General features: G+C 39.7%; 1 protein-coding gene across 3 annotated transcripts in view; it reads left to right on the top strand.

Moving 5' to 3' along the window:
• PTPN14 (protein tyrosine phosphatase non-receptor type 14) overlaps positions 1–27880 on the top strand; it is a 158071-nt gene that overhangs the window by 83943 nt on the left and 46248 nt on the right. For all 3 annotated transcript variants that reach the window (XM_081942194.1, XM_081942195.1, XM_081942193.1), the window contains exon 3: positions 5742–5911. In XM_081942194.1, the coding sequence (XP_081798320.1) occupies positions 5742–5911 (170 nt within the window). The remainder of the gene's footprint in view (positions 1–5741; positions 5912–27880) is intronic.

Below are 27880 nucleotides of genomic sequence, written 5' to 3' on the forward strand. Positions count from 1 at the left end.
GGATACTGCTAGGTTGGTGAGTGGTGCTCTGCCTGGCTGGAGGTGGAGGGGTTGTCCAGGGGGCTTATTTATATTTTTGCCCACCAGAAAAATGGGGCATGGCCTTATTATCAGGGCATGTTGTAATTTCGGGGAAACACAGTAATAGTATAATGCTTCCGGTATAATTAGTAAATAGTTATGTGTTTTTCAAAAGAAAGTGCTTAAGAAAATGAAAATGCCTAAACTTGCTACCCGACAAATTATTATATAGATCCTGAGTGCATCTTTTTAGGAAAGGTACTGCATTTATCAAAGAGAGAACTAATGCCAAAATTCCTTCCTTCATCTTTTCATAGAGTAAAGTAGTTATTCTAATAACACTAGATGCTTTGGCATGGGGAGAGAGACGCCTTCAAATTTCTGAACCCCAATTATTTAAGGTTTACAATTGTAACCTGAATTAGAAAACATGTAATACAAGAAGTACAGAGTTGACATGACTAAGGCTGCTTCTACCAGTTAATTCTGGTTTTTGACCTCCAATACACTTTATTAGTATTACCAGGCAGGTATGAGAAATTGATTTTCATGACTAGGAACAGTTACAAATAGTGAATTAATGAAAACTTACTTTAACAATAGCTTTGGGGTATTGAGATTACCTGAGGCTGGATTTAGGAGTCGCTTCAAGTTACAATCTTGCTATATGAATCATCTCCACCCATAATCAATGAAACATGTGATTGTTGGACAAAAGTTGATCAGTCTCACGCAGCCTGCCTCTTTTCAAAATCTCCTTTCATTTTATTACCCCAATCCAGCTCATGATTAAGTCCAAGCAGAAAACCATTGTTCAGTCTCACCCATTTAATGACAAAGAAAGAGCAACATACAGATTCATCTGACTCAAAAATTTGTATGTTCGGGTACATATAGAGAAGACAAAAATCATGCAAAGGCAATTGCTGTAGACACCAGCAAATACCGTTCCCATCTCAAGTCAAGCTTCGAAAACCCAGCTCTGCAGGTGGGAGTGGCACTGCTTCATTCCACAGAGTTGGGGCAAAAAGTTTCAATGGTATGAAAGAGCTAAGAATACTATAGAATGTTTTGATCTTGTGTTTTAATCAGAGAGGAGTGGCTGATGACAAGTTTCTAAAAAGTTGCTTTGGAGATTGTACACCATCAACAGTGCTGCGGTACTACAGAAGTTTCTTCTTTGCTGGACAATAACCCTGCATGAGGCTCTGTTCTCTTTACAGATGATGGCAAAGTATAATGAATGAGACTTCAGTTATTTAAATTCTTTCATTAGGAAGATAATGGAAATAAACATCAATGTTCTTATAGGACAACTAAGACAAGGAGGGCCTTTTGTTTCTCCGTCTTTCACCCTGTATATTCGTGTTGGGAGTGTAGCTGGACATTTGATTGCTGCCTATACTGCTTTTGGAAGGGTAGAGTTTTGACGTCACCTAATATCAAGTCATGGACCTCTTGCTAATCTAATTAATAGTTGGTCAACACTGTTATGTATAATTCTGGTTTTTGGTTTTTTTTTTTTAAAAAATGAGGAAGACCAAAGGAAAAATCAAAATTATATATAATAAGCTAGGAAGGATGACTAAAAGCATGATAAAATAGCTGGCATGCAGCTCCTGGAACTCATTTTATCTCTATGCTCTTGCAGTTGCAATCTGATAATTCAGTTATCCAGTTAAGATATGGGTTAAAGATATGGGTTAATATAGAACAAACTACACGGCATTCCTACATTCCATTCCAGGCTAAATTATCCGCCACAACTTAGTGTAGTCATCACAAAAATTTTGGATGGTACACAAGGAGCAGCTTTCTTTACAATCTCCGTTGATTCCCAGGCACCATGAATTTAGACTCATTCATTTTTTCTTGGAATGCTGGACAAGCTTCAAATGATACATTTTGTTTTTGTTAGTTTGCTTTTGGAATCTCTTCTGATGACTTTTGTATTACTACATTGTAGTACTTTAAAAAAAAAGCTACCAAAACCTGCTGCTGTTTAAAAGCTGTTCTGAATTATTCTGCAGCTCTAGCTTTCTTCCAACTGATCTAAGTTTTAACCACATGTCATTTTGGATAATTGGCAGCCTTTTATCATAGCTGATATAGGAAACTTGGATTCTGGTTGATAGATGTAATAACATTTATTGCTATGCTTGCTTTCACTTATCCCCCACAAATAATTTTGGAACCATATTTTTACTGAGATCTGTGCCATTTGGTATTGAGAAGGAAATGCAACTCCAGAAGATTTAAATTAAAAAAAGGTCTAAGAATATTTAGAATATATCCGATTTCTGTTATATTTCATATCTGTCAAAAAATTATGAGTTCCACCAATTATTTTATGATGAATTTTTATTTATATCCTAAACTGAGACATTTTCAGCCAAGGAATTGAAAATGTAATGATTTTTCTCAAGAGTCCTCAAAATCCTGTTTTTCTTTAACCTCTTTTAGTTAAGACATTGAACTGGTTACTTTAATCAGTTGAACTTTTTAATGTATATTACAGATAGTTTTATCTGATTTATTTTGCTGGCCTATTTTAGTCTTGCTGTTATAAAGATACAGTTTTAGTTTCTTACTTTATTAAGAAAAGTTTCTTAGGGACTACTTACTCTAAAATGCAGTAAATAAATATGGAAACCAGTTAGCAATTAGTATTAATAATGTGTTACCAACACATTACAAGTAGACAAAAATCACGCTCTAAAAGAACAGGAACACATTTTTTTTTACTCCTTGATCCTCTTGTAGCAGTATCTTTTCCTCCTTCTTGGGACTTTAAATATTTCAGTTGCAGTTCCTACATGCCACTTAAGCCTAAATTGTTCTCTTAAATAAAATTAAAAACTGTATTCACTGAAAAAAGGCTTCTAACTCCAATCCTGAATCCAGCTTTACATCCTGCTAATTTTGCTGATCGGATTTTATGATTGTTATTATTGGGAAGACCTAAAAATCACATTAAGCCAGAAAGCGGCAATGTGAAAACAGGCAATGTGAAGACAGAAGAAGGAAGGTGTGTGGAATATGTAAGCCACCTTGAGTTATTTGTAAAAATAAGAAAGGCAGGCTACAGATAAAATAAATAAAAAATAAACTAAGTAAGCATGACATCCAGACCCCAGAATACCACTACATTTTTTCTTAAGAGCTGGTGTTTTCTTCGAAATAAAAATCTTTTCCTGAATCAGAATAGTCACATATTGTTGGAAGATTTCAATAATTAAGGGAGGAGCTGGCAAATATTGTCAACCTGTTTCTGAGCCCAGTAACTGGAAATGGCTGTCCAAGGTTACATCTACAGATCTTCCCCATTATTTGCTGCCTAACACCTTTTAATTGACAATGCCAAGGATTGAAGTTGATCATTCTGTATTTTACTGCTGACGATTTGCACTTAAATGGCTATTTAGGAGCTGAAGTGTTTACATAAATGTTTATTTAAATATATACAGCTATAGTTTGAATATCTTAAATCTTTGGGATGCTTGGATGATGACGTATTTCAAAATGTCAGACATTTTTGAATTTGCCCTTTATGGCAAGGATCACCAAGCTTTCGCACCTCAGGAAGCACTAAATGCATAATTTTAAATTCCGCTAATATGATCTGCCTAATGACGGCTGAGTGCGTGTGGCTATATGATTGGGTGGGCATGGCCAACTCGATGTCACTCACATCAAGGGGCGCCTCACCAGCCTCTATTCGCCCCTCCCATCCCAGCCACTCCTTGACTGCCCACCCGGGTTCCTTAGTGCCCCAACAGGAACCAGTTGTTGGAGCTAAGCAGCCACTATGAGAAAGAGTTAGCAAAACAGCTGGCTCAGTTCAAATTGGATCTGACCAAGGAGGAGGCTCAGCAGAAGCACCTCACTGAGGACTACGAGCAGGGGCTTTTGAAGCAGAGGGAAGATCTGCAGGAGTGCAAGGCCAAGTACTGGCGCCTGGAGGTTCAGCGGGTTGAGATGGTCAACCAGTTCCAGGCCATGATGCAGTATCACTGGAACAAAGCCCTCCGGTTCTTCGCCACCAGTGGCACTTCCCTCCAGCCTTCACCCAAAGCCCCACATAGGAGGACGAAGCAGACCCCAAGTCAGAATTTCTCTCCCCCTCCAACCCACACAAAAAGACCCCAAAGGGAGAGACTCTCTGCAGTTGCACAAACGTTAATTGCAGGTATCCGTTCCAGGGGCCATATTTTGAAGACACCTGATTTAGTGCAGTATAAAAAAATGCAAATAATTTTTCTGCGGACCACCAAAATTTTCTCAAAAATATGTTTGGGATGGCTTCTGGATTAGGAAATTTCAGCTGCATCTCTCCCATAATTCCTATATAATATAATACCTGTAATTACAATAATTCCTATATTCACATCTATACCATTTTTCCATGGCTGCTACATATTTATTGAATGTGCATTATAATGTAAGTGTTTTTAATTGTTTCATAGTTGTTCACAACCCAGAGACACTTGCTTGAGATGGGTAGATATAGAGATTGAATAAATTAAAAAATAATAAAGTAATTTTGAAGAGCTTATTTTATGATCCCAGATGTGTTGAATCCAGTGACGTGCGGTGAGGTTTATGACTGGTGAGGCACTGACACAGTGCTGAGTTTCAAATATTTTTAGACTTGTGGACTTCAACTCCCAGAATTCCACAGCCAGGCGTGCTCAGTTCCAATTTAAAGCGACAGCATTTGTTTTTCTCCTTTGCTCCTTCTTTCTTTTTCTTCTCCTTCCCCTCCTTCTTCCCTCTCTCCCTTCCTCCCCCTCTCTCAAACACACACACACACACAAGTTGGATTGGACTATCTCTCCTACCCCTTCCCTCTCTCACTCACTCTCAAACAAACCCCCCCACACACAAAAGTTGGATTGGATATCTTTTCCAGTGGCTTGAAAGCAGCTCCTCTGCCACCACCCCCTCCCCCATTCCCCTGCTGCCTTTCCCAAACACCTCCACCATTGCAAATGCAGCCTGCTGTCTGGGTGGGAAATGCCTGGAACACAATAAAGCCCACCCAACACCTCCTGCTGGCAGGCTGGGGTGAGAGGAGAGGCAGAGAAGCTGGAGGGGAGCTGAGAGCCTTCCAAAAGAAAGAGGCTGGGGGGAAGTGTGTGTACTACATCATGGCTCTTTGCCTGGCTTCCTGCCTCCTCCTGTGGTCTCCTCAGTGCTCGCTTGTGCTCTCCCTCCCCAAGTGTAGTTTGATTGCAGGTGGAGCCACGTTGCCTTTTCAAACTTGTAATCAGTGAAGCTGGGCTAGATTTTTATATAGTTTTATCCAGCTGTGTGTGTGAGAGAGAGAAATGAATGGGAGCCTGGGGAGGAAGTCACTACACTTGGGGAGGGAGAGCACCAGTGAGGTTAAGCAGAGTCATCCACGGTGAGGCAGCAACTAGCTCAGCTTTTTCCTTTTACTTTTTTTTTTCATGATGAGAGTGGTGAGGCTATGCCTCACCTGCCTCACCTGCCTCACCTGACTGCACATCACTGGTTGAATCACTTGCAAAGATCAGATGCCTTGTGAAACACCATCACGGAGGTACTCCAGAATGACCTGTGAATTCATTCTCCAATTTGCATAGTAAAAGTTAGAAAGCATGTAAGGGAAAAGGGAAAAAAAGAGAAACGTTTATTGTTTGCAAAGACCAAATAATAACTTTTGTGTTTGTTTCTAAACTTTTCTCTCTCTCTAGACACACTATTTTGGCCTTTGGTTTCACAACAAGAGCCAGCAAGTGCGATGGGTGGAACTGGAGAAACCTTTGAAAAAGCAGCTGGACAAATTCGCCAGCCAATCTTTGCTATTCTTTGGGGTCATGTTTTATGTACCCAGCGTTGCCCTTCTGCAGCACGAAGTCACAAGGTATCTGTTGCAAAGATTCTTCACTTTTCTTTGCTGCCACAAATATTTTCTTGTTGAAGAGATGTCTCCCAGACGTCATTATTTGCTATTCAGAATTTTGCTTTAATAATGTATTTGCTCTCTTGTCCGTTACAGAGTTTCCCTTTTCTTGTTAACTTTTAAACATAGGTTAGCACTTAATAGGTCTATTAATGTCTTAATTAGGGCTAATCTGGATTTGCAGATTCTCTTCAAACTCAGGTTTGAAAATCATGGTTTGTAGCAAGTCAACTCTTCATAGTAGATGGCAGTACAAATCCTACTCTGGTATTCTACTGTGACTGAAGTCTCTCCATGTTTCTATCTGGTAGAAATGATGGTGATCCACATTCATCTTGTACTATTGCATGCCATCCTGAACAGACACAAATGATTGAACTATACATTATTTATAAATAATGCTTTTATTTCTTTGGAATCAGTAAAAAGAATTTAAATTGTATAATTAAGACATGTCAAAGTATAAGCCATGTGGGTGAATGCCTTTATATTTATGAATATAAGTTAACAAAATAACTTAAGAGTTAAGAGAATGTATGCTTGGGTTCTTATATTTCCCTATAAATGCCTTGTTTTTTCTGTCTTTGTAATAGGACACACAACAGAATTCCCCCCTTCCCTATCTCTGTAAGATCTCTAAATGAATAATTTTGCAAATGAACCATGTATTTTCTGTTCTCTTCATAGAAATTTGTTTTCTTCAGTGAAATCACCACTGAACATTGCAATTGAATGGAAACCCTGAAAATATAGTAGCAGCTTCCTTACCCGGGTTCTAGCAATGGTAGCAGCGTAAGGCACGCAGTAGTGGTTTCAAGCTCACATCCTGTCTCTGGCAAGGAAGCAAATGCCTGGTTCTGTTTTCCCTGCCAGGAAACTTGTCCTTGCAAGTTCTTGCTATTATCTCAGATTTGTGTTGTAGCATGCCATCCACTTAGCTTTGGAGAGGTATTGCATCATATGTGCCTGCTCTTGCCAGAATAGTAAGAATGCTGTTACTTGTATGTCATTATTGCACTTAAGGCAACTTCTGGTGGAACCCTTCTAATTGAAACTGTCTTGTGGTGGGAGACAGGACTTGGCTTATTACTGTTACTTGCAAAGGACCTTGGAGGTCTTCTAGTCCTACCCCCTGCTTAGGCAGGAAACCCTATACCATTTCAGACAAATGGCTATTCAACATCTTCTTAAAGACTTCCAGTGTTGGGGTATTCACAACTTCTGGAGTCAATAGAATGGGCTTGTGCAAAGTATCATGGGCCCTAATACTTCATGCAGATTCTGCGGAGTCTTGTGACAAGATGTTGGCAGTTCCTTAAGTCCAGTTGGATATACTGGTGCAATAACAACTGTATTGATAACTCATTGCAAGCCTGTACAATTTAGGAAGGCTTTGTCTAAAAACATCTTTGTTAGGAACATTTAGATAAAAAGTCATTTTATCTTCTGGGTGAAAGTTTTGGGTGAAGTCATTGGTAGATTTGGATTGCAGAGGATGCTGGCACTCTCCAGCTTGATCTCTTGTTTTTATCTGGTTTTGGAAAAAGAATAAAAATAATAAAACTGCAGGGCTGTGCACTTTTCAGTGTTTCTGAGGAGGTGCTTTGGACCTAGCCCAAGCTTAGCATCTCTGCTATCATTAAAACATCTAGTCTTCTTCAGTCTTCTGTGCAAACATGAAAATAATCTTTTTTTTAAGCTTATGCCTGAAATTGTTTTTGAAGCATGCACAGCCTTATCAAATTTCTCACTGACAGCTATGACAGACTGTGTAGAGCAAAGGATAGTGAAAGGTAAAGCTGGCAAGATGAAAATGCCTCTAGTAAATGGGTGAGATGACTTGGCTTTAAATGTGCCACCTCTGCTGGATGGAGTTTCATTCTTAAAATACTGGATGTCTGAATGTGAGGTAGCATTACTGCTGGAGTTTGAGGAAATGGAGAAAGGGTGTGAGGTGCACTTTTCTCCAGTGTTCCAGTCATTCATTCTCTAGTTATCTGGTTGAAGGGTTTTCATGTGGTTTATACAGAGCTGTCCCTCAAAGGCAGTTGATATAAAATGCAATACTTTGATTGCTGGCATGAGCTAGGCAATGTTGTCGTATTAACATCGAATTCCGGTTTTTACTTGCTAAAGCTGTTATTTCTTCCAATGGTCAGCTCAAAGTGTAGTTGTGAATCTTTTCGTTTAAAAGGCTTTTGCATCTGAAAAGACCCTTTTCTTCCTCATGTTATTTCCCATGTACTCTGAAAATTATTTGAGGTCAATTTGCATCCCTGACCTAATAAAGCTAGTCAGGCAGGCAGAAAGCTGAGATGTCTCTATGCAGTGTCCCATATATTGAATGCTGTGCCTCAAGGCTTAGACATTTATTTCCATTGCCTCTGTAGCCTATTGGCAATTAAGAATTTCTTTTTTAAAAAGCATTGGATTCTGTTGTCAGCCCATTTTGTAGTTATTGATTATTGAGTTTGATGTTTCTTTGATACTACTTTTGTACTGGTCCCAGGGTCTTATCAGAGAAGGGTTAGGAATATGGCCATCTAATATAATAGGTGGAGATGTCCACATTTGAGAGAAAAGAACAGCGTTAATAATCCCTGTAAAATATTCCAAATTATATTTTTGGATTTTCAGAATTTTTCTTGAAAAATATGGTATATTGTACAGGTCTGAGAAGAAGAAGTAAAATTTTTGAATCTTTTGAAGTTTTATATATCTTTGCAAAAGAGCTTTACATAGGTCCTATTAATATATATGGTAGGTAGTTAATAAATAATACTACAGTTTAGTATTTGTTTTCTTTGTGTTACAAATAAAGTAATCCAACACATGATATAGCAATATGAAAAAGAAATTAGTTTTCTTGCTTCAGTCCATTCAATTAAAAGGGCAGCTAAAGTGAATTATATGAACACTTCATTAAACAACAAAGGTTGATTTGGCCACTCCTACCCTATGTAGATTTCTGCCTTCATTTGTTACACAGTAGTTCTCTCCACATAGTTATAGAGGTAGATCATGGCTTACTTTTAAATAAACATAAAGCTTGTATATATAATAATTGGTGCCCATCAGTCTGGGAGAACTATTTCAAAGCCCTGGGACTGCACCAATCCAAAGTCAGAGATAAAGTATTGGAAGGAGATGATTTGAAAAAATAGTGAATCTTCCTAAGAATGGCTGTCATGAAGGCTGTATATAAGTCTAAGTGCTATTACTAGTTGGTAGGGAGAGCCTTTGCATCTTCAGAATGTCAACAACTTGCCATCATTGAGGGTATCATGAATTACAATCAACAATTGCACAGGAGAGTACCAGACTGAAGCTGACATGCAATAGCATTGTATAGTGCTCTCAAGAATTCAAAAACATTTAGAAGAAAATGGATAAAAAGAATAATTTTATATCACTCAGATATGGACTGACTGAGGAGAACAGTCTAAGTGCCCATGGTACCATCTGGTGGTACGAGCTGGGGTGGCTTTGAACTAGTGACTCCTGAAAAAATAGGGTTTCTGTGCTCTCAGTTCAGCTACTTATTTCCTGAATTTAGTTTCTTCCTTGGGTTATGGAAGCAGCCAGGGAGGTGACCCACAGTTGGGTTCATGCTGATGTGTCTGCTTCTTTGATAGAGGGGCTGGTGCCTTGGCCTTGAAAGAGACAATAGTGAATGCCCTTCTCAAGAGTCCATCCTTCTACCCCACAATCTTCAATAACTTTTGACTAGTCTCTTACCTCCCCTTTGTGGGAAGGATTTTGAGAAAGTGGCCTATGAGCAGCTGAGGAGAACCCTGGAGGAAATGGAATATCTAAACCTAGTTCAGTCAGGTTTCAGACTGGGATTTAGTACTGAGACAACTCTGATTATGTTTTTAGATGAGCTGAGAAGGTAGTGGGGCATCCATTCCTCTGTTCCTTAATATCTCATTGACTTTCTATATGATCAAACATAGAAAGCCAGCTGTGTGGGTTGGGGATTGGGAGTCCCGTTTTACACTGGTTCTCTTCCTTTCTCTAGACCTAGCTCCAGTTGATTGTTTAGGTTGGATGCTGTTCTGTTCTGTCCTCCCCTCTTTCATTTCATTTACATAAAACCACTGGGCAAGGTTATCTTCCAATTTCTGGTTTGATATCATTTCTGCTAGAAAACCCCAAATATTGCTGAGGCAAATCCATTTGTCATAGAGGAGTAGACTAAGGTTCCTACATAGCAATGTGAGATTACTGATCACTAATTAAAAGGAAGCCTCAATTGCAATTATTGCAGCCAAAGTCGGTACAACCAGTTACTGACTCTAAGGACACACAATTTTTTCCCCACATTGACACATTACATAATGGATGTAACAAAGATAAAAAGTTTGGAATTTATTTATTCTCTCAAATTCACTTTCTTTATCTGTGGGATTTACAGTAAGCTCTGATAACATTCATTTCGTTTTAATAATATTCACAGATATGCAAAAATTCAGAAAATCTGAAAAAGGCTGTTTCACTGAATTACAATTGTCAATCGGAAAGTTGCACAAACGTGTTCGTCTCTTAGTATTTTGAAGTGGCTCTGAGTTGTACATTTCACTTGTCTGTCTTGTGAATTCCATTTTATTGGCATTTTCCTTGCCAGCCTCATTGTTCATGTCTCTAATCGGGATTGATTTTCCCAGAGTTATCATTTCCTTCCTGGACATAAAATGAGGAATTTGTCATGCGCTCCATGTTCTGTCATTGTTTACATATCAGCACCCGGTTCTCATCTTGTGATTCTAACTTTCCTAAAAAGTGAGCAGGATGACAATCTGTTTTGCTGTGGTAACAGAATACAAATCAAAAAAGAAAAACAGCCACATTACCCTCCACCCACTTTTCCTGCAAGGAAAAAGACACTCATAGTTTCCTCAGACAGTTTTGCTTTGGTTTTTATACCTCTTACATGGTTTCAAAGAGCTGCAGTGGGAAATTATAATTGTTATGGTTTTTTAAAGAATGCACAAAATTCTGTGGAAGAAGGAGGTAGCTCTTTTCTCTCTCTCTTTTATCATTTTTATTATTTATTTACTACATGTGTAATCCATTTTTTCCTCAGGAGCCAAAGGATATGTGCATAACTCTCTCTCTCTCTTCCTAATTTTTCTCACAACGGCTGTGGGAGGGACTTTAGGCTGAGATAGTTGGCCCCAAACCTCCCTGTTAGTGTCCATGGATGAGGATAGATTAGAATTTATGTCTCCCTACTTCTTAATTTGACATCTTAACCACTATATTACATTGGGGTCAAGTGGGGTTCTAGATGTCTTTTGTTCAGCAGTGTTTTGCTTCTGAACTAGTCTGTTTCCATGCTATGAATAGGACCATAAGAGAAAATGTGTTGACTGTGGAGTTGGACCCATGACTATGACTATCAGATACCTCATAATAAACATCTCCTTCATACTTAGTGATACCTTTAAAACATACAATCTCAATTTCTCTCTCTCTCTCTTGCGCGCTCTCGCTCTCTCGCACACACACACACACAGACACACACACACACACACACACACACCTTACTCAGGAAGAACATTTTGTAGCAGCAGTTTTCCAATGAAAAGCTTTTCCTGGTTTCACTCTTCTGTAAAGAAAGTCAAGCAGATGTCTAGAGAATGATCCCCTCAAGGCAATTCTGCAGGGAGAAACATAATCAATCTCATTGCTTACTCTTTGACTGTGGTCCAAATAAATTGAAACTTTCCCTATATCTAGCATCTAAAGCTTCCTTCATACCCTGTGTTTCTAACAATTGTTTTTAAATGAATATTTGATTAAATTAGGTAACCTACTTTTGCAGTCTGCCTTTGTGATAGCAACTATCACTGGTGTTAAATTATGACGGCTGTTCCAAGTATTTTTCTTTTCAGACTTGCTCATAAATTTTCTGTTTTTGTCAGAGAACAATGAATCCTCCTGTATTTTTCAGAACGGAAAGTAGGGCTCATGTTACATCAAACATGTTAGTAGAAAAGGATCTTAATTGCATTATGAAACATGCCAAGAGAATAGTAGGATATTCTTATTAACAACCGAATTTGTGTAATACAACATTCATAATGATACGAGCAATATGGAAAAGACATTACTACGGGTAGTCCTCAACTTACAACAGTTCATTTACGAACCATTTGAAGTTACAATGGCACTGAAAAAAGTGACTTTATGGCTGTTTTTCACATTTACGACTGTTGCACCATCCCCATGTTTACTTGATCAAAATTCAGCTGCTTGGCAACTGGTTCATATTTATGATGGTTGCAGTTTCCTAGGGTCATGTGATCACCTTTTGCAAAAACAAGGAGCAAAGTCAATGGAGAAACCAGATTCACTTAACAACTGTGTTACTAATTTAACAACTGCAGTAATTCACAGTACCAAGAAAGGTCATAAAATGGAACAAAATTCACTTAACAAATATCTCATGTAGCAACAGAACATTTGGGTTCAATTGTGGTCATACGTTGAGGACCACCATTTATTTATAATATTGTTGAAATTATAATGTATTTATTATGAATATTTACCAAGTTTCAGTACAAATAAAAAAAAGCACAGCAGTCATAAAATTTCATCCAAGAAAATTAGTTCACAGATTAACAGCCAATTGTTAAAACGAAAGCAAGCTAAACACAGCAAGCATGCATGTTTAAGAAGCATGCATATTTAAAACATTGCCCTTCAATGCAGCCAAGCAGGTATCATCCGTAGATTCAATAGAATAAAATAAAATAGGTATGAACATAGGAGCTGTCAAGGTTAATGAGGGTAAGCTGGCATAACTAGGCCCTGTATTAACCAAAACTAGCTCACTCATCAAACCAAGAAGTATTCCAACTGCATGTAAAGGCCACCATACTTTCACAAAGTTGAAGAGAAGTGGGGGGTGGGGGTGGTTGCGGAATAGCTGATTTCAGAATATTTTTAAATCCTCAACGTACCATGGAGTACAAAAGAATGTAAGATGAAATAAGATAGTAGAAAGAAATAAGAGCTGGTAGTTACCAGTGAGGTTGTGAGCAGACCACTCTAAATGTAAGCACCACTAGTTTAAACTGGGCTCTAGTTCAAATGAGAAGCCTATGGGGAGCACTAAGTTGTAATATAACATAAGAATAATATAGAAGGTCTAGAACAGCCCAGATGTCTCTGTACTGAACTGTGTTCAGGGGTTGGATATTAGTATTCAGAGCCCTTGCTGGAACACATGGCAGTCTTCTCTGTCTGGTTCCTAGGAAGGTTTGCTTAATAGAAATATTTGCTGTAACATCATAAAGTCAGCTATCAATAATGCAGCCTTGCGGCTAAGGTGGAAAGTGAAGGAAGCAGGTGTCATTTGTGAGTCCCAGGAATGGGGATAGCACCATAGAAGATGGGAAGCTTGATCAGGCTGAAATGTGGCAGTCTCCCATCTTATGAGTTGACTTATGACTGGCTGCTTTTTCTTTTTGGTGAGGTGAGGTAGTTATAGCATGAAGGAGATGTTCACCTTTCTGGGGTGATATCTTCATGATATCGTACAACTTCAACCAGCTTTTGCAATAGATTGAAGAGATGTCGGTACAGCACATAGAATACAATAGCAGAGTTGGAAGGGACCTTGGAGGTCTTCTAGTCCACCCCTCTGCCTAGACAGGAAACCCTATACCGTTTCAGACAAATGGCTATCCAACATCTTCTTAAAGACTTCCAGTGTTGGGGCATTCACAACTTCTGGAGGCAAACTGTTCCACTGATTAATTGTTCTAACTGTCAGGAAGTTTCTCCTCAGTTCTAAGTTGCTTCTCTCCTTGATTAGTTTCCACCCATTGCTTCTTGTTCTACCCTCAGGTGCCTTGGAGAATAGTTTGACTCCCTCTTCTTTCTGGCAGCCCCTGAGATATTGGAACATTGCTATCATGTCTCTCCTAGTCCTTCTTTTCATTAAACTAGACATACCCAGTTCCTGCAACCGTTCTTCATATGTTTTAGTCTCCAGTCCCCTAATCATCTTTGTTGCTCTTCTCTGCACTCTTTCTAGAGTCTCCACATCTTTTCTACATAGTGGCGACCAAAACTGAATGCAGTTTTCCAAGTGTGGCCTTACTAAGGCATTATAAAGTAGTAAAGTTCCCCGGTGCTCCAGGATCTCTGAAAGATATAGTTCAGTGGTTCTGAGATTTCGTCTGTAAGTTCCTTCAGAATCCTGGGATGTAATCTGTCCGGTCCTGGTGATTTGAACTCGTCTAGGGTAGACAGGTGCTCACTTTCCATTTTCTTGGCGCCTGGGGTCAGCTCCCTTCACAGGAGATGCCCTCTTCAGGACAGCCCTGGACCCATACCTCGTAGAGAACAAGGATAAGAGGAAGGTGCTTCCCACGGCTGCAAAGAAGGGTCAGTTCAGAGCGACGCCTTACCCCAGACGGTCCTACTCCCGGGGACAGGACTTTGGGACTTCCTTCCGTGGTCAGGACTCTTTCAGGGGATCTGAGGCAGGGCACTCGGGCCAGGCAGTACCAGGGGGGTTTCGCTGCCAGGCAAAGATACCCAGATAGGCCACAGAAAGGCAAACAGCAGAAGCGGCCCTGGTGGCCATCACATCCACCAGACGGATATCAGAACTGCAGGCCCTGTCCGTCAGGGAAGACCTCTGCATCTTTCATCAGGATAGAGTGGTGTTGGGTTGGACCCCTCCTTCATACCTAAGGTATGTTCGTGCTTTTACAGGGCACAGGAGCTGGTTTTGCCCAATTTCTGCCCGGACCCTTCTCATCCTCTGGAAAAGAAATGGCACACATTAGACGTAAGAAGGGCTCTGAGGATCTACCTCAGAAGAACCCGGCAGAATAGAAGGTCTGAGGCCCTGTTTGTTTCATTCCAACTGGGGTCTCTGGGCAGGAAGGTGACCTCCACCACCATAGGCAGGTGGCTGAGAACCTGCATAGCTACAGCCTACCAGTCTCAGGGCATTCAGCCACTGAGCCCCATCACAGCTCACTCCACAAGAAGTGCGGCCACCACTGCAGCCTGGGCTACCCAGGCGTCATGGACAGAGATATGTAGGGCAGCCACATGGTCTTCCCCCTCACCCTTTGTGAGGAATTACAAGTTAGACACCTTTGCCTCGGCGGAGGCTTCATTTGGGCGCAGGGTCTTACAGACGGTGCATAGGGCAGGGGACACCCCCCACCAGGCTTAGTTGGCCAGTGCCCTCAGTATGTGACCCTCCCTAGGGACGCGCAAGCTTTGGTACGTCCCATCCTGGATACTCCTCCCCCCTCACTATGGAGAAAGGGCATTGGTACTTAGCTGATATGCCTCTTCTCATAGTGGGGGGAGGAGTATCCAGACCCCCTCCGACATGGTTATGTAACATGTGTTTGTTGAATGTTGCACTGGTATGTTAAGTTATTCTTCAATAAAAGGTTTGAAACCATACTAAAGTCTGGAGTGGATGGCATAACGAGTCGGATAGAGTTCTTTGCCGATAACTGGGTGGGTTCTGGTGGGCCAGGGGCGTGTCCCAAGAGCTTATCTGACTCAGTCCAATCAGCTGGAGGATAAGGTCAACCCATCCTGGATACTCCTACCCCCACTATGAGAAGAGGCGTATCAGTAAGTACCAACGCCCTGTTTCATGTGCAGAAAGCTCCTTCAAATACTGGAAGTGTCACTCAAATGTTAAGGTAGCCTTGAAGCTATGTGAAATATAAGCAACACGACTGCTTTGCTTTTAGAAGGGAACTATAATACAGTGTCAATGGGATGCTTGAAATATTTCTTCACATGCGGATGCAATGAAAGTCTGTATAGAACAGGTGGTTTATCTGTAGTGGGTGGTGTTTCGGAGAGTGCTATTCATGTGTTGGAGTTAATTCTATGCTTTTAGCTTTCTTTCATTATTTTGAATTCTTTTACAGAGTCAGAAATTTATCTCATGACCTTCAGAATGACAACGCCTTCAAGGCCACAATTCTATGTTTGTAAAATAAATTGCTGAGGATTGTAACTTTTTCTTCCTCCAGTGAATGGAGAGCTTGTTCTTATTGTTGATTATTGGGGGGAAAAGAGTTATTTATGCCAGAAACTTTAAAACACCATTAATTCTTTATTAGTTTGTCAGATTTGGAGGAAAATGCCTTTGTAATGAAAGTTGTACATCTCCTACAAGAGGAAGGGAATTCTTTTTTTGCACCATATGTGTCTATAGAGAATTTGTTTATCTTGGAGTTTTGATTTTCTTGTGAATCATCCAAGTTACTAGATCCATAAGACAGCCTAATTTCATTATATATAATTTATTTTACAATTGCATATGCCATTCATGGGTTTGTGGGATTTGGTTTATATCAGTCCTGTGTATCAGATGTGTTACTTAAACTCCCTGAATTTCAAAGTGTACTAAAATGGGAGGTTCAGAAAATGTGAGGTGTGCAGGCATTGAATTCAAAGTCCTGATCATATCCCGTGGTCTCATGTGAAAGTGTCACATAGAAGAAGCAGAAGGAGAAACAAATGATTGATAGAAAGATCTCATAGTTTTAAAGAAAACAAATAACTCAGAAAAGCCACAGCTTATTGGATTTGGCCAATATTTGGCAGATGAAGGAAGTTAGGTGGAAGTCTGGGATTGGGGATGGGCTGGATGGGAGCAAGAAAAATAGCAACATTCAATAGAGCAACCCAGATAATTCAAATGAAGCAACGCAGATAGTCCAAACGAGCAGACACGGCGAGAATACACAGATAGATTTTCTTAACTGCTAATTCGAACGTTGTTTCCTGCAAATGTCCCCTTCCAACACCTCACCTATAATCTCTCTTGGGCAATGTTCCCTCTAATTTTTTTTTCAGTGTGAGCAGAAAAGTATAGTGTTTCAGCGGCACGTTTTCATGCCCGAGCACCTGAATTTTTTTCACAGATGTCACCTAAGACAACAACTAAAACAGTATTATTTGAAACTCAGTTATGTTTATTCAAGGTACCCGCTTAATTAAAAATGTTATATAGTATCAGTATCACTTAACAATGCTCCTGCTTAGCAACCAAAATGTTGGCTCAGGAACTCTGGCATTGAAGTGTGCAGGTCTTAAAGCTGTCAAGTTACAAGATCCTTGCACCCCTAACCCTTTAGGGGAAAAAACTCCAGGGGTCTTCAAACCTGACAGCTTTGAGACTTGTGGACGTGAACTCCCAGAATTCCTCCTCCAGTCATGTTGTGGCGACATCATCTGCGTGGATCTGCTCCATCTTCGGTTTTTTTCACTGAGGGCAGGGCTGCCGCTGAAGATGCCAACGAGCCCCCACCGCCACCAAAATAACTGCTGCTGCCTCCTCTTCCTCCTCCAACAGCACCACCACATTTGCTGTCCAGCGCTGCGGGTGAAGTGAAGCTGCCAAAGCTCCTGCTGGCGCCTCTGCCCATGGCAGCGGCAGTGGCACCTCCCCCTCCACTTGGAGCACCTGAGCTGGGCCCCGCGTTACCCCTGCCGCCTCTTCCTCCGCGGTGCTTTTGAGAAGCCATGAGGCCTTTTTTTCCTGCTCCCCCCCCACTGCCGCCACCTTCCTACTGGCTCCTGCGGCCTCATGGCTCATCAAAAGCATGGCGGAGGAGGAGGGGGCAGGGGTAACGCGGGGCCCAGCTCTGGTGCTCCGAGCGGAGGGGGAGGTGCTGCTGCCATGGGCAGGGGCACCAGCGGGAGCTTTGGCAGCTTCACCTCAGCCACAGCGTTGGGCAGCAAATGTGGTGGTGCTGTTGGAGGAGGAGGAGGAGGCGGCAGCAGTTATTCTAGTGACGGCAGGGGCTTTGGGGGTTCACTTCAGGCGCAAGCGGCTAGGACTGGCTGCCCACAAAGGACTTTCCCAGGCTTGCTTTGCTGAACACGGGGTGACTGACAACAGTTTGAGCGAGCGCAGCCGGCGCAAACTACCGTCAGTCGCCTCGCGCTCATCAAAACAAGTCCGGGGAGGTCCTTTGCAGGTGGCCAGTTTTAGCCGCCTGCAAAGGACCTCCCCAGCTGCCGGAGCCTGTGACAGTAGAAATCACTGCGCGGCAGTTGCAAACTGCTGCACGGTGTTTCTTGCCATGTACACGGCCACGCAGCTGCGCACCTTAGAGGAAACATTGCTCTTGGGAGGGGCTAATCTACAACCACCTGTGCTTAATCATCTTCTGTGAGTCTGCCTACGGAGTTGCTGCTTCCGTTTCTGCCTTTGAGCCTCCCCACTGCTCCATGCCTCAGGCGCCTCCTGGTGGCCAACCAGCCTCTCTGGTCCCTGCTCTGAGTCTGAACCCTGCACAGGGTCCTCCACATCGTCCAGGGCAGACTCATATGGTTCCTCACTATCTGACTCCATCAGCAGCTCAACCGGATCCTGCTGGGCCACAACACATATGTATTGGTATGACAAGTAGTAATTGGATATGAATATTGAATGGTACCTATGAAAGGAAGATTAGAAATTATTTGGTTATATATAAAGGTTAATAAAAAAGAACTAAGCTGAATTTAGCTAAATTGATTATTGGGGGGGGGGGAGAAATGCTATGATAATGGATAGAGTTAAATGAAGGAGGGATAATGATAACAATGTATATATATATGTATGGGTACAACATAAGGTAATTGGATGTAAATTGTAAACAGTGACTTGGAAAGGAGGATTAGAAATTTTTGTTACTAAATATTATTGATGTCTAGTCAGAATAGGTCGTAAGGATATAGTGTTATTGGAGGATATTAGAAATAACAAATGAAATGCCAGTATGTGGTCAGGTTTTAAATCTTGGTACATTTTATGATGGAGGTTTAAACAATTATAGTCAAATGAAAATGGAGGTATGGTGATGGTAATATGTATAAAAATATCTGATTTAAAATACTTGAGTTAATACGAATATTGTGACGACAGCAGAAGAGAAGCATGAACGTTTTTTGTAACCAACTGATACACTTTCTACAGTATGTAAAAAGGAGGATTCTTTGTGTTGTGTTTGTTTTGAAAATTTAAAATAAAATAAAAAACTTTTAATAAAAAAAATTGCATAATATTCCATCTTCCAAGTTGCTACCATAACTACATACTTGTAAGGTAGATTAGTAGATTCTGAGAGATATTGACAATCCCAGAATCACCCAGTGAACTCCATGGCAAAGTATAGACTTGAACCTGTACCTTTCCTATCCTAACTCAGTAGTCTAATAACCAGACTACAAATTTGGTTGCTTATTTATTCTAGCCTCAGATTTCTACTATATCTTAACTTAACTTTATTCAATTTCTAGTCCACCCCCCTCTCAAAAGAGACTCGGGGCGGTGTACAGTCATATTAAAATAATTGAACAACAAATATACATGGTATAAATACAAAATCAATAAATTAAATTTATTGCCAAAAGGACATTTTCAATTTTATTTCTTGTCTATTTTCCGTTTTCTGTTTGGCTAACTTTAAAGTAAAAGTTTTGGACTAAATGGATGCAGCTTGGCTTGTTGTAGCTTAACCAGCACATTCTCCTATTCAAGAGTCTGGCAAATAGACATCAGACAAATGAGTATAAATACATACGTACAATTAATTAAATTAGCGCAATCTCTTTATGACTTAATAGCTCTTACCATTTGGTTTCAGAAGCATCCTAATCATGCTTATCATCTTACTGAATTCCTTTGGGAGACTGCTTTATACTATTGATTGATTAAAATATATGCATATGTTTATATTTTAGTTTTAAACATGAACTTGCTCAAAGGTAAACATAACTTGACACTTTTTAAAAATATTTGCTCTCATATTCTACTCCAAAATGCATGCAGAATTTAACATTAATATTTTATTTTTCTGTCCCAAATGAAACAAAAGGCAGATTTTTTATTCAACTTAAGATGCCTGGAGAATAAAGTGAACTGTAAACTAACAAACTCTGAAAATTACATCTTAAGGAGATTTATTAAATGTTCATACTTTCTATTGGAACTTAAAACTAGTGATATAGCAGTCTTGTGTAAAATAAAGGTAAGCCTTAGAAGCAAGCAAAATACTTTGTGTGAAATTAAAATGTTTAAAGCAAGATGGTTTATTTACAGTAGCATTTTTTTCAAACTTGGCAACTTTAAAATGAATGAAGTTCAACTCTCAGAATTCTGGGAATTGAAGTCAAGATACCTTAAAGTTGCCATGTTTGGAAAAACATTGATTTAGAGTTTCTTCTTTGAAAGCTATAATTTTACATATTTACTTCTGAGTAAATATACATAAGATTGCAAAGTATGACCTATGCTAGAAGGTTACATACATTCCCAAATCCTAGGACTTCCAGTGCTTTGCCATCTATATGGCACTCATCTAAATTATATGAGTACCATATAATATGAATTCAGTTTCATTCCGTGACAGCTATTTCCATGTTATCTGAGTTCTATAAAAGTGGAAGTCTCATAGAGTTGTAACATCTATGTATCGAGTTACAATCTTATGTAATTGTGTTGTGCTATATACTCTATTTATACCCTTGATCTATGCCAAGGAATTAGAGTAGATCCCAAGAGTTGTAGAACCAATCAGCCTATGCTTAAATTGCAAAGAAGGCTAAATATTAAAGTGTGCTATACTTTCCTTACATCTCATTTTCGTAGACTTCCCTGAACTTTTCAAAAAATTACCCTTTTCATCTGGTGAGCAATGTATTTATCTAATTGCATAAGACTTCGTTTGCCCATTCCCCTATATAACCTTACCAATCCAAGCAACGTAACTCTGAACATAAATCTGACGTTCCATTTTCTAATTTGAAAACTGCTATAATGCAGGTGACTTGAAAATTGGGATTTAGTGAACAGCTTGTTGATGTGCAAAGTCACAAAAGAATTCCATTCACTTGCCCAGACCTGTGGTATTTCTGTACAGGTTGGTACTCTAATGAGCTGTAAACACATACCTGAACTGGGCTGCTGGCACAAAGATATTAGTTTTATAAACTCCCTTTTGAGAGTTGACCAACATTTGCTAAAGGGCATCCGTATAAAGTTCTGGAACATGAACACAGTGAAAGTAAGCATGCTTAGAAACAATTTTAATATTGTCATGAATAGGGAAATGTTGCTCCACTTTCTTTTTGCTTAAAATAAAAAAAGCTTAGAACAGCTGACCAAGTATCCCTGCAGTTTCCTACACCACAGAATGTTGTGATATTGTCTTAATCAGAATGTGAAAGTGTGGCCTTTTGGCAGAAACCTCTGCCTTTCAGGCTTCTTTCCCCCTTTCATGTTTCTTCTCCAAGTATGTGTGGGGATTCCAGGTCTTCTTTGTTTGGTGTTTCCTTTGAACTATCAGTACTACCGTTCATGCTTACCTAGCAAACTAGGATTGTTTCTATTTTTAAGAGAAAGTGAAAAAAAATTGCACTTTAGGATGAAATGACTATCTACAACTCACCTGTTCCTGGAGAGAAAGCTGGCAGGGGATGAAATGAAGGGAGCAAGGCAAGACTACACCCCTTCAATGCTTTGTTGTCATAGTGCCAAATCTTTTTACAGAAACTTTCTTGGTGAAAATATAAAACAAAAAACAAACATAAAAGAGGCAATGACGGAATCAACAGGAAAAATGCTATGACTCCCTCCCCTAAAAAGAATCTTTGGACATATTAAAATGGAAAAGCATAAGAGGCTTCTTTATTTCTACTAAATAAGAGTCCAAAGCTCAGCATAGATAGTATCAACCCTGTTACAGAGATTAACCATATTATAGAAATCTGTTCTTTTCGACTATCTTAACATTTTGTTCTAGCTAACTCCCGAGATGCATTTAGAATGACAGGCAAGAACTAGTTTAACCATTAACCAGGCTGAATATTAGATAAATTTTCAAACTGTTGATTCCCATTGCGTCCATGTGTAATTCAGTCTTCTTTCCCCCTGTACTGTAATAGTTAGTAGTGTGCCCCTTTCTGGGCAAGCAGAGGCATATTTTCAGATGACTCAGTTGGTGTTGGTGGAACAATTAAACTCTATTATGGTGAGGTAAGTTTCAAATCATGTGAGAGATTCTGCCCCTTAATCTACTACGCCAAGCTGTAGGATAATAAGTACTTCGACTCATTTAAATATAGCAATTACATCTAACTTGATTGAGCATTAACTGACCTGTCACCAGCCTAAAAGTGTCAGCACAATATGGGGAGGGTCCTTTCTGGGCCTCTTGCTGCACCCACTATCTAGCAGCAGGCTATGCTATGTCTGAGCTAAGCATCTCTTTGCCCCAGCTCCCAAGGCCTTTCCCACATATCATTACAGTAGGGGAGAGATAACTGCTATGAAATACAGCAAAAACCAATGTAAGGAAACAAATAAGCAGATCAAGAGATAAATGATTGAAGTTGCAGCAATCAAATATAAAGCCCTAAAAAACAACAAATAGCATAGTTTGTGCTAGGAGTGAGATAGAATACATATGTGCCATGGATATTTTCGAATCTGTACATTAAATATATGTCTGTACATTGATGTGAATATTTTACATATCATGCTACATGACAAACAAAAGGAAAAGACAGACTGACGATAATTTCGATAGCATGAGAAAACAAGGCAATCCTATTCTGAGTGGAAATTTAGTCTGGAACAAACTGTTCAGCTGCCCTCTTGTTCATTTATGTGAGACAGGACAAGCGTCTAACACAGTTTTTTTCTTTTGACTTATTTTATTCTAACGGTGTCGTCGTCCCCCCCAAAAAAAAAACCTTTCCCCCCTTTAACTGCATTTTTCTGGGTCTAGGAATTAATTTCCTGAGAGCCTCTATGTTTGTTTTTTTTATCCTGTCACCTTGCCCCCAATTTCATTTTCAGTTGAGGTTTGTTTCACAATACCTTTGAGAAACAGGACAGAAGTAAGGTTCAAATGAGACCGTTCCAGAAATACTTAGTAATGTTATTCTCATCAGTAGTAATAGAGTAATTGTAGTGTGAAATGTTATTTAAAAATAGACATTCCTGGTATTATGCTGAATATTTCTCTGGTATTTGGGTTAAATTATAAGCGGCTCAAAAAGGGAGCTTTGTGTGTTTCTAAATTGTTGGTAGACTCCCTTGTAATTTGCTCTAATTAATTCAAGCATCCAAGGACAGAAGGACTGGATTGAAACTCCATCTTTCTTTTAGCTACAAAACTATATGCTTTTCAAAATTCTACATACTATCTTTAGACATTTTAATAAATGCCTCTTTTATTTCGTTTTCTTTTTACTCTATTCCAGAGAAGGTACAATTCACACTGTTACACCAATGGGAATGAATACTTTTTAAAAAGAAACCCTATTAGTTAGAGGACACAAATTTAGGGCAAATAGCCTCAGGATAACATTCTCTCCCTTGTGTCCCAGTCTTAGTGGCTATTTTTGTTGGCAAGGTCTCCTGAAACAGAGGAGGCACTAGGACTTTTTTGAGAAGCAACTTAAATTCAGCCCTTGAGTGGGCTGGTCTGATATTTTTAGGCATTTTTTTTTTTTTAGTTTTGGAGATTTAAGAGGCAGCATGGAAGCTTTGAGCCCTGAAGAAGCTTTACAAAGCATTTTTTTTCCAAAATGTTTTCCTTGCTATGAAAGCAAGCAACTTAGATTTATATACTTCCCCATAGAATTCTAGGGCCTCACAGTCAAAGCAAGTGGAGAACAAGATGAAGCTGTTGTGCGTAGGAGCAGTTCAGTGGAAGGGAGCTACAAGAAATGAATAACAGTAACTTGTTGGGCAGTCAGAAGATTTTTATTCAGAACCAAAACATAACTTGCTATGCAAAATCCATCTATTTAAGAGGGAAGATACTGATTATGATGGTTTGTGTGACATGCTTGACTATGTTTAAGGGAAGCATACTGAATTAACCTAATCATCTTGGTTTACAAAACAGAACCAAAATGTAACCATGTAAACTTTACTTGGTCAAGATGCTGGGCCAAAACAAGGTCAGCTACTTTGTGGTTCAGAGCATTGCATGAAGCCAGCCTTTGTGGCATGGCGTGCCAATAGGAAGCTGAACAAACTGGATCTCAAAAGGAATGATCTTCTGGAATTACGAGAAACCTAATTCTCTTCCCTTCAGTGTCTAATAACAATAGAAACTAGATGGATCAGGTAGGGAGATTATAGTTTTCAGGAGTTAAGTAAGCAAAGCAGTGCTCCTTTCCATAGGCGTTCATAGTAAAAGTGAGAGGAAATTAATGTCATGATATTATTAGGATTCAGAGATATTTCCTTACCTAAACAGAGAATGACCACTGGTGGACAAAAAAATAGTGGGAGTAGGAACAACTTCCCCATTGAGTTTGATCAACATCCCTATTGGGAGCATCATAAATCCTTCCTTCCTTCCTCCCTCCCTTCCTTCCTTCCTTCCTTCCTTCCTTCCTTCCTTCCTTCCTTCCTTCCTTCCTTCCTTCCTTCCTTCCTTCGGATATGGACTTGCAGATAGTGCATGGATGGTAGAAGCTTACACTCTCACCAGATTCTCCATTGATTTTCAGCCCATAGTAAGCAACTGATTTGCTTAAGGGAACAGGTTGCTTGCTTAATGACCAAGGCAGCTGCTTTACTACCATGAAATTTGCTTAAAATTTATAACATGGTTGTAAAATTTTACACTAAAACTGTAAAATTTGGTCAGGCATGAGGGTGACCGTCACCACTTACAACTGTAATGAGCAGGTTCCATTATGGCAGTAAGTAAAGTACTACTCTTATTGCTTAATTAACATCAGACCTTGCTAATGTGGCAAAGGCTGGTATCTATTTCTACTCAGAAGTAGTGAATTCAGTGGAGACTACCCCAAATTTGTAGTGGTCTCTATTGGTGTTTCTCAATTTAGCAAGTTTAAGAATTCTAAGAATTGAAGTGCACACATCTTAAAGTTGCCCAGGTTGAGAAATGCAGATCTATATTATTGGCAAGATTTTTTAAAAAATCTTCCCCACCTCTTTGGGTCTGCTTGCAATTTAAACAGAAGATTAAACCCTAAAGTTAGTTTCTGCTGGAATTCTAACTCAGAAAACGTGTGTGTGTGTGAGGGGGGGGGAGGGAAATGAGAATTGATATTTTGATCTGAGAAGTGGAGGTTTTTTTTCTCACTCAAATAATCTTTTGCATGCAGACATCTCTCTGCCTTACTTCTGGGTTAAGTTTTGTGTTGAGATTCGTACCAAACTGTTACGCACCCCTCTGATTTCATTGCTTGGCTTTACACGGGGATTCTGCCATTCATTTCTTTCCAGGCTCATTTTGGGAGAAAACAAATGATAACCTTGACCCCTTCGTTTAACAATTGTTTGGGTAGCATTGAAGAAAGCAATTTACCACTGGTCCTCACATTTACAATCTGCATGGCATCCCTGCAGTCACATGATCAAAATTGGGAGGGGGAGGTGCTTGGCAATTTGCATATGTTTGCCACAGTTGCAGTATTCCTGTGGTGGAATGTAGCTGTGGGAGCAAGGAGCTCTTTTCCAGAAGGCAAAGTGAAAACATAGCCTGCAATGCCTGCTATGCAGGAAAAAGGTAAAGAAGGACCTCTTCCCCAACAGTTCACAGAGTATATTTACTGTATAGTTATGCAGATAACTAAAGGGACACGGTGGTTCAGTGGCTAAGACGATGAGCTTGCCGATCAGAAAGGTCAGCAGTTTGCCAGTTCGAAACCCTAGCACCACATAACGGAGTGAGCTCCCGTTACTTGTCCCCGCTTCTGTCAACCTAGCAGTTTGAAAGCAGGTTAAAAATGCAAGTAGAAAAATAGGAGCCACCTTTGATGGGAAGTTAACAGTGTTCCATGTGCCTTTGGCGTTTAGTCATGCTGGCCACATGACCATAGAGACGTCTTCGGACAGTGCTGGCTCTTCAGCTCAGAAATGGAAATGAGCACCGCCACCTAGAGTCGGGAACGACTAGCGCATATGTGCGAGGGGAACCTTTACCTGTGCAGATAACTGCTTTCTAGTCTTATGAGATTTCTATTCATTCGCAAGTAACAATAAAGAAATTGCTTGGAAGAGCAACACTTGTCTTTCTTGGTTCTTGAGGCTTGACAGTAGCAGGGTGACCTTCCCAGGGAACTTTTTACAAGCAAAATCAACACAAGAGGCTGGATAAACTTAATTATTTGCTTTAATAATTGCTGGAAAAAAGGTCATAATATTGGGTGCAATACACTTAATGACTGCATCGCTTGGCAATGAAAATTGTGATCCCAAATTTGGTTGTAAATCAAAGATTATCTGAGTAGGAGTGAAAAATCTCACTGGCGTTCTGATCCTGGCTGGTTCAGCCTGAAGGCACCAAATTACCTTAGATAAACACTTTGCCTTCTTCTGCCTCTCTGTTACAATCCTGTCATTTGACTGTAAATACAGTGATATGCATCTGATAATGCATAAGTTTACAACTCGTGTTGTCTGCTAAAGGAAAAAAGCCATCTTGCAATTATGCCTTTGTTTGGACTTGTTTTCCACTCTTACATGCTTCCCACGAAATGAGACTGACAATCTGTGTTCGTATTATTGATAATAAAGCCATGTATATTCTACTCAAAAATAAAAATAAAAGTGACACAACCAAGGAAGCTCCATGAAACTTGTTTAGTAGAGAAGATATTCTGGACTTGGGTTCGAGTCTCTACTGACTGCAAAGCTTTGCCTTGAATTGATTCTTTTTTTCTTATTTCACCCAGGATATGGTGACCCTAAAAACACACAACCAACTCGTTCAATTCAGCCAGTTAGGTTCGTAAGCCAGATTCTGTGGTTTTGCCTAGTGCACACAATGGTGTTCGATAAACCACAGTAAAACAATCTATAACTTAACATAATTTAAAAACCCAGACCCATTCTCTCGCTCTCCCCCCCCTTCCCCCCCAAAACCCCACAAGGGCTTGTGTAGACGCTACTCAGTGTTTTTCTTTTTGTCATTCGTCATACTGTCATTTGGCTACTCTTCAAAAGCCTTTAAAATACCTGGGAAATTCTCATTCTGTGAAAGCTCCCAGGATTTCTTTCTCAATGAATGGTGATGGTTTGAAGCGTTTCTTCGTGATAATGCCGTGACTGTTACAACCTGGAGAAGCCAGGCTTGTTGGTGCTTTAGTGCTGTCTAGTGGCCGATGCTTGCCTGCCTCTGTTTCACAGATTGTATAGCATGACTTTGGATTTTATAACAAGGAGAGCAAAGCTGCTGTTCAATAGAGTTTCTAGATACCAAATTACGCTCATCTGATGATAATAAGAAATTACTCTCTCAAAAAAGTGGTCAAACATTCCAGTGATCATTGCAATACATCTTTGTGTTTTATCCTATTATGTGCATCTTAGTCATGTATATATGCAGGGCAAGGGTTTGTAGGATTGTGCTTTTCTTGTGGCAGACTACACCCATCCACCCACCCAGGCTAATTTGACTAGTATCTGAATGGTATCTTTTTCTAATGCAGTATACTGTATAGAGCAGTACTATACAGTACAGTAGTAAAATTACAGTATCGAAAATGTTTGGCAGAGCAAAATTCTTAGGGAGGAATATCAGTTTTTTTTAATTACTATTATCATTTTGTCCAGAGCAATATTGAGCTTGGTTTATATTGTTTTTGTGTTTTTATTTGTGAACTGCCCAGAATTAATTGGAATTGGGGATTATCTAAATTGAATCAAAAAAATTAATTGGAGAGTATGCTTTTTTAAAAAAAAAAACCTGAATCTTTGGATGATATGCAAGTAATAGCACCCTAGAAAGTGGCTGTGACTAATACAAGAACTAAACTAAAGTTTAACTCTGGTGTTTCTAATAATTCTCCCCTTTTATCACATTAAAAATTACAACTTTTAGGGGCTCTGGGATCAGACCTAAAGTTTTGAGAATCTTAAATTGTGAACATGTGTTAGGTTAT

The sequence above is a fragment of the Natrix helvetica genome, assembly GCF_964273705.1.
Source record: "Natrix helvetica genome assembly, chromosome: 2".
NCBI classification, from domain to species: Eukaryota; Metazoa; Chordata; class Lepidosauria; order Squamata; family Natricidae; genus Natrix; species Natrix helvetica.